This window comes from Sinocyclocheilus anshuiensis, unplaced genomic scaffold, assembly GCF_001515605.1.
Source record: "Sinocyclocheilus anshuiensis isolate Anshui unplaced genomic scaffold, SAMN03320099.WGS_v1.1 scaffold2048, whole genome shotgun sequence".
Lineage (NCBI taxonomy): Eukaryota > Metazoa > Chordata > Actinopteri > Cypriniformes > Cyprinidae > Sinocyclocheilus > Sinocyclocheilus anshuiensis.
The window spans coordinates 74,574-81,740 of NW_015555896.1; the positions used below are offsets into that span (position 1 = coordinate 74,574).

A 7,167-nucleotide genomic window follows, 5' to 3' on the forward strand; every position below is an offset into this window, starting at 1 on the left:
ATCTGGTGTGTGTGTGTGTGTGATGCGATCTGGGAAAACCCGTCGGATGTTGCGCTTGGATGTTTTCAGTAAAATTCGAAAAATAAGTCGAATGTCAATTTTTTGTCAAAATTAGGTTTTCATTAAATTATTATTCTATAGCATCTTGTCTATCATCTCTGAAATATCTTGGCAAAATGTACTTGTTTAGTGCAGAAAAATTGCGATTTATTGCAGCAAGCAGAAAATACTTTCTCTTATGTTAAGAACGCGCTGCAGAGGTGCTTTCTCTTAACACCAGAAAAAAAGTTAACCTATCAAAATAAACAACGGAACATATATAATAAAGGTGTATCGATGCACATTTCCCGCCAGTCCTGTGTAAACTACGGCACGCAAAGTTTTTTTATTTTGTTATTTTTTTAATATCGTGAGATGGCGGAGCGGAAGAGAACAACGCAGTCTGAAGTAACATTAGCTGCGCACGATCTTGCATCTGCTCAATCTTGGTGATGTCAGTGCCCTAAACGAAGTTATAATGGACTATTTCACATCCAGAGATGAAGGATCGGATGATGAAGTTACTAAATAGGAAGAGTCCGATGACAGTCTGTTATATGCACAGGTGCACGAACAGTTGCGCTGCGCTTGCTTTTCTAAACGTAAACTACAAGGTACACTATTCGTGCTATCTAAAAATACAAGGGGTGATCAAAAGTTCAGAGACTATGCCCATCATGATAAACAACGTAAAACTGTCCTCTTCAGTGTAACGTTAGTCTGTTTGTGTAATGATGCAGTATAGCGCTCCTGACAGACAGCGATCGTTAAGTAGAAGTGAAAGTGAAACCCGTTTTTCTCAAAATTTCATTCCGGAAAATCATAGCTATCAGCCAACTTCAGATAGCCATCACTTTTGTTTCGTTCAAGCTATGGACAAAATAAAAACAGTTTTGGAAAGGGCTTGAACCCAGCTTTCACATGGTATCAAAACCTAAAAAAGGTAAAATTTCACGTGTTGGGTTTTCCTAGATCGCGTCACATATATACTATACATATTATTTATTGTTCCTTGTTATTTCGATCTGAAGAAATTGATATATGTATCGCAAACCTGTTGAATGAATCGTTACCTGTCTAGGTGAGCTAAAAGCTCTTGTAGCTTGAGGACTAAGGCGCGATGCTCATGAGGCCTGCTCTCTAAAGCCCTACTCAAGCGACTCAGGTATGAGTCCAGCGTTCCAACTGATGGCGTCTCGCCTGTGCCTGAACAAAAAAACAAAGCTGTTTCCCTCTGCGATCAAAAAAAAAAAATCTATCATGGTACTGGTAATATGGGCACAGTACAGTACTGACCTGGCAAAGACACAGTGGCCAGGCTGTTGACCAGTGTCTGTTTGATCACCTGTAGGTGGCGCTGTAGAGCTTGCGTGCGAAGCTCATCCTGGCCCAGCTCAGCCTCCAGTCGCTCTTTAGCGCTGAACATGTCAGCAATGTGCTTCTGGAGAACCGCATTCTGCTCTTCGAACTCCACATTAGCCTTGCGCAGTCGCCGCAGCTCAGCTTCTCGCACTGGGAAATGTGCAATTTTAAGAATATAGCTTTCCACGTTGATGTTTATGTAAGTTAAAACTTACCTTTGTTTTGGTCTAAAAATTCTTCTGTGAAAATAGGGACGTCAAATCTGGCCGTTAAGTCGGAGTTCTGAAAGAAAATTTCTTCATGAGGCAGGTTGCAAGAACAATTTCCACGCTTACAAGTTTCTACTTCAGGAATGGGGTGGGACTGTTTAGGAATTCAGGCTTTGTTCGTATGCTTACCTTAAAACCTGCAGATCCTGAACTGTTGGCATTGATAATGACAGAAGTCAACTCCTCTGTAAAACAAAACAAACAAACAAATGATTTGCTCTAAGCTAACACTTGTACTATTTCTAATTTTTAAACAAAAAACAAGAGCATTTTTACCTCTCTTAATTCTCTTATCCTGGACTTTTGCACATGTGATCTGATAAGCTTCACTTTTTTGATACTCCCTGAGTTCTCGTGCATACTGCATTTTGTCCCTTTCGGCTTCGTCTAGGTACCGCTGTTAAAAATATATATATTAAATTTCATCAGAATGATGGTGTTCCAAGGAATAGTTCACCCAAAAATTAAAGGTTGCTGGCAGTTTACTCCCTCAAGATGTAGGCGAGTTTGTTTCTTCATCAAAATTGATTTTGAGAAATGTATCATTACATCACTTCCTCACCAATGGATCCACTGCAGTGAATGGGTGCCGTCAGAATGAAAGTCCAAACAGCTGATAAAAACATTACAATAGTTCACAAGTAATCCACAGTACATCAATTAATGTCTTGTGATGTGAACATCTGCATGTTTGTAAGAACAACAAATCTATCATTAAGGTTCTTTCATTTCAAACTGGCCAAAATACGAGCCTATATAATCCATAATAACGCTTCCACCAGTGAAAAAGTCCATCCTCTGTTCTTCTCTCACATCAAAAATCCACCGACATATTTCTTTAGAACTGTTAAGACTCATTAAGACTCATATTTCACAAGATGTTAATAGTTGGACTGGCGTTGTGTGGATTACTTGTGAATTATTGCAATGTTTTTATCAGCTGTTTGGACTCTCATTCTGACGGCACCCATTCACTGTAGAGGATCCATTGGTGAGCATGTAATTTCTCCAAATCTGTTCTGATGAAGAAACTAACTCATCTTCATCTTGGATGGCCTGAGGGTGAGTATACTTTCAGCAAATTTTCATTCTTGGGTGAAATATTCCTTTCAAAGGAAACATATCAAGCGTAGCGTTAGGTCTGGCAGGTCACGTTAGTCAAGCTCGCATCAGCTGACTCTCAGCTGATCCCCATCAACCTATGGGAATACGACACCTATCTAAGCATTCATATATAAGGTCCTGCAGTAGTATCAGCAGTTTTCGCATTACTCAATTGCTAATTAGCCTCCTCCATCCCCAACTCCTCCTCTGTCAGTCAGGATTCAGCCTTCTGATTCTCCTTTGAATCAGACTAATTCTAAAATGTGTACATAACATTATTGAACTTTAACGATATCTGCATACATTTATGTTGGTTCTGTTCTGTTTACCCTGGGGGGTTATCACTGCTCTCCCTGCTCTCATCCATGCTAGGCTGCATGGATGCGCAGGGAGTTCTTGCCCAGAACGGAACCATACCGCCAATCCAAACTGTATGCTAATTGTCAATCATCTTTGACGATAGTGGTCCTGACAGAACTGGACAATCAGTTCACACACACAAAAAAATACCTGTTTATCATGAGGAGCCAGGCGGCTCCATTCTGCTCCGAGTCTCTTGGTGATTTCTGGGAAGGGAAGATCCGGGTGAAGTGCCCGGATGTGTTCCCGTCTCTCATTCAAGAAACGCACGTAGCCAGTAACCGGAGCCTTGGGGCCATTTGGTAACACCTTCTTTCTCTTCTTCCCTTTTGGCCAGCCTCGCTTCTTTACCGGCTGTGAAGTCGATTGGTTCTGTAACAAATCAATTCAAATTGATATGAATCACATTTGGGAAGAGTATATGAGGAAAATAAGAGTGTGCTTGACTATGCTGACCACAAAACCTTTTACAATGATTCAATTACATAACTGAAGTACTCTGTTATACATAATAGACAAGGTTATTGAAGAAATCTAAGGAGTCCTGATCTTACCACCTCTTGTGCATTATCTGTGTGTTGAGAGTCTTTAGATGCAGGAGCATCAGTTTGCTCTTGCTTTACGCCACCCATTACATGAATTCAGAAAATTCTGGAACACACACACAAAAACATAAAAGGGTAGACTTTTTATTTATTTACTTGAAACATAATATACGTTAACCGAAATAAACTAAAAAAAAAAAAAAAAAAATGTTGTTTCAGATATTTGCCAAGACAACATTTCTCATTTTCATTTAGTTTAACTTGATGTACTAAAATAACTAAAAACGAAATAAAATAGAAATAAAATCTATATAGATTTATTTAAAAAAACAAACAAAATTACTCGAAAAAGTAACTAAAATTAAGAAAAAAAATATATAAAAATACAAAAAAAAAATCTAAATGATACTACAATAATATTGTTGGGCAGCACAGCCGCAAAATGCTGTTCATAGACAATGTTTGGAAAACAGCCATTATTAAATCGATTGTTGGCTTATTTAATACATGTTTGTTTGCATAAAATATGTAGTATATTGTACGTTATATTTACAAACACACATGCATGTGAGTTGGAGCTTTAGGTGCATTAATTTGTAAAAATTACTTTACTCTGCATCACCGGTTATTATTAGCTAAAGTAGCATAGTTGGCTAACTAGCCTCTGATGAAGCTCAGACCAAATAAATCAGTCTTGTCCTTATGACGAGAGATTATGTATTTATATTTATACATACCTATTTGTATTTATCAAAATATCCCCGGAGTTTAATACACAATAATTCCACTTACCTAAATTAATGCCTGCTTTCTTAACTCGAACGCTAGCCCACCTACAAACGTTGGTTTGATTGATAGTTCCTTGGTGGTTTTGATTGGTTTGTGGGTTTGGGTAGGCGGGGCGAAGGGCAACGTGCTTCATTTGCATGACAGGAAATAAAGTTTTTTTTATTATTATTATTATTATTATTATTAATAAGCGTTTTAAAGCAGTTGTCCATTTTCTTCTAAGACTACTCAATTATATTCAACAGTTGGGGCACTAATTATGGAGTAAATATATAATAATATTGATATATGAATCAAGTCATATTTTCGTACAGGCACCCTTTATTTATTATAAAAGCATAATTTTATAAAGAAAACATTTATTTCCAAAATAATTGGCTTTTATTATCACTCAACTGATTATTTCATGATTTATTAGATTACTTCATTATCATTATTATTGTAATAGTAATTACAAAAGCTTGTTATTAATGATATTACTACACTGGTGTGCAGTAAGATTTTAGCCAATGGAAAAAATAATAATAAAAATAATTTTACCTAATTCACAATTTAAAAATTCCATACAGTTCTATAACCGTGAGGACCTCAAAGGTAAATTAATGAATGAATAAAAGATTCATAAAAGGAAAAAAAAACGCTATTTATTTTTAAAAAGCAAATATGAAGCAAAAACAAACCAACAACCTATAAAACTGCACTCATTGACTTATCCTACAGTTATATTTAACGTAACTGTTAGCAATTACACTTCTCATATGGTTTAACTTATTTAAAACACTTAATTTTTGCCATGTGGGAAAAGTTGCTCTTAGTTTCACGCTTCCTAGAATGAAAACATTTCCACGAACACATGCCTCCTCTCTCCAAAAAAGCGTTGGCTAGAGAATAAAACGGTCACATCCTAAACATGAAAACTAAAATTAATTGTAGGCAGGAAGGCCAAGTTAATTAAAAGGGGGCTCGACGATGTTCAAGTCTCTCGTGGGAAGGCAGTCATTTGGCCAGCATTTCTGGTTATGCGCTGTTGTGTATGTTTATTCCAGCAAAGCCTGCAGTGTTCACCATCCAAGATGGCTGCGGGTGAAAGCAATAGCCGATCCTCATGCCTAAACTTGTCTAATTCGGGGCCACTCGGCAATGCACCGCCGAGCAACAGCGCCCATTCCTCACCCGCCAGCAACGGGGGAGCCGTGGCTGCAGCCGGGGGGATGAACCGGAGCGCGGGGAACGCGAACCCCCGGTCAGGCCCGGAGAACGGCGGAGGCGCCGAGTCTGCGGTGAGAAGCACGCCGAGCGCGCACAACCCTCGGCGGCAGGCGGTCGGTCCGAGCGGAGCGACTTCAAGCGCTGCGTCAAACATGACGGCGACACCATCATCATCCTCCTCATCCTTATCCGCGTCTACCGCATCCTCCTCCGCCGACGCGTCCGCCGCCGTCGCCTCGCTTCCCAGCAGCCCGGCTTCGGTTTTGATTTATCGAGAGCCGGTCTACAACTGGCAAGCGACAAAAAGTACAGTGAAAGAAAGGTTTGCATTTTTGTTTAACAACGAAGTGCTAAGTGACGTCCATTTTTTGGTTGGGAAGGGAATGGGAGTGCAGCGCATTCCAGCGCACAGGTAGGGATGAATAGCGGTCTGTTTGTATGTTTTACTGGAGTCCTTTTTGAATCATTCTGTATATTGCAATAAACTAAGCATATGGCAAACTCTCCCGCTCGATGAATATAAAATATAGCATTTGTTTCGGCGAGGATAAATCCATATTTAATCTTCAAATGGCCGTATTTACAGTCCGGTCCCGTTGCTCTTCGCAGATTTGCTCTCGCTGTGGGAAGTGCCGTGTTTGATGCCATGTTCAACGGTGGCATGGCAACAACGTCGACCGAAATTGAACTGCCAGATGTGGAACCGGCTGCATTTCTAGCCCTTCTCAAGTAAGAATGGGTCGCGGAATGCTTCGCTGCACGCTTAATGCTCTGTACTGCTCTTCTGTGTGTTGACCCCTGTTGTCATAACGTCCTTCAGATGCCCTCTGCCATGTAACTGCAGTCAGCAGACCATTGCAAAAATTTGCCATGGTATATACACGTGTTTCCGCCGATATAACATAAGGTTTCTGTTCCCACTAATACCATACAACAGTGTAAGTAAGCTTTTGGATTCTTTGTTAGCTTTTAAATGATTGTGGTGGCTAGAGCCATAGCCACGATATTTTGGCAGAAATAAACAGTTACCATGGTAAATGTTTGTAATAAATCAGAACCTTAAAATATACTAGACATTGTGGACAGAAGTAATAACTAGTCTCAAACCAACAATAAAACAGGGATCAATAATGTCTGTCAGTCTGTTTTTTTATGACTATCTATCTGTCTGTCTGTTGATCTATCTGTCTGTCTGTCTGTTGATCTATCTATCTATCTGTCTGTCGATCGATCTATCTATGTCTGTCTGTGTTGATCTATCTATCTGTCTGTCTGTCTGTTGATCTATCTATCTATCTATCTATCTATCTGTGTCGATCGATCTATGTCTGTCGCTCTATCTATCTGTCTGTCTGTCGCTCTATCTATCTGTCTGTCGATCGATCTATCTATCTGTGTCTATCTATCTGTCTGTCGATCTATCTATCTGTCTGTCGATCGATCCATCTATCTGTCTGTCTATCGATCTATCTATCTGTCTTTCTATCTAT

At 39.4% G+C, this 7,167-nt stretch overlaps 2 protein-coding genes across 5 annotated transcripts in view; one reads left to right on the plus strand and one right to left on the minus strand.

Annotated features, from left to right (window-relative positions):
• LOC107675902 (SWI/SNF-related matrix-associated actin-dependent regulator of chromatin subfamily E member 1-related-like) overlaps nucleotides 1-4,566 on the minus strand; it is a 5,483-nt gene extending 917 nt beyond the window's left edge. The window contains exons 1-8 of one of the 2 annotated variants that reach the window (XM_016470396.1): nucleotides 4,472-4,566; nucleotides 3,689-3,785; nucleotides 3,285-3,506; nucleotides 1,947-2,067; nucleotides 1,800-1,855; nucleotides 1,617-1,683; nucleotides 1,336-1,551; nucleotides 1,113-1,245 (exon numbers count right to left, since the gene is read on the minus strand). In XM_016470396.1, the coding sequence (XP_016325882.1) occupies nucleotides 1,113-1,245; nucleotides 1,336-1,551; nucleotides 1,617-1,683; nucleotides 1,800-1,855; nucleotides 1,947-2,067; nucleotides 3,285-3,506; nucleotides 3,689-3,766 (893 nt within the window). In that variant the 5' untranslated portion in view covers nucleotides 3,767-3,785; nucleotides 4,472-4,566. Of the gene's footprint in view, nucleotides 1-1,112; nucleotides 1,246-1,335; nucleotides 1,552-1,616; nucleotides 1,684-1,799; nucleotides 1,856-1,946; nucleotides 2,068-3,284; nucleotides 3,507-3,688; nucleotides 3,786-4,416; nucleotides 4,436-4,471 lie in introns of those variants that run through there. The other variant, XM_016470397.1, reaches the window with a different exon arrangement.
• Nucleotides 4,567-5,264: 698 nt separating this feature from the next.
• The window catches only part of LOC107675907 (BTB/POZ domain-containing protein 2-like), a 13,882-nt gene continuing 11,979 nt past the window's right edge, over nucleotides 5,265-7,167 (plus strand). The window contains exons 1-2 of one of the 3 annotated variants that reach the window (XM_016470401.1): nucleotides 5,265-6,089; nucleotides 6,287-6,406. In XM_016470401.1, coding sequence (XP_016325887.1) covers nucleotides 5,488-6,089; nucleotides 6,287-6,406 — 722 coding nt within the window. In that variant the 5' untranslated portion in view covers nucleotides 5,265-5,487. The remainder of the gene's footprint in view (nucleotides 6,090-6,286; nucleotides 6,407-7,167) is intronic. The other 2 variants (XM_016470403.1, XM_016470404.1) reach the window with 2 other exon arrangements.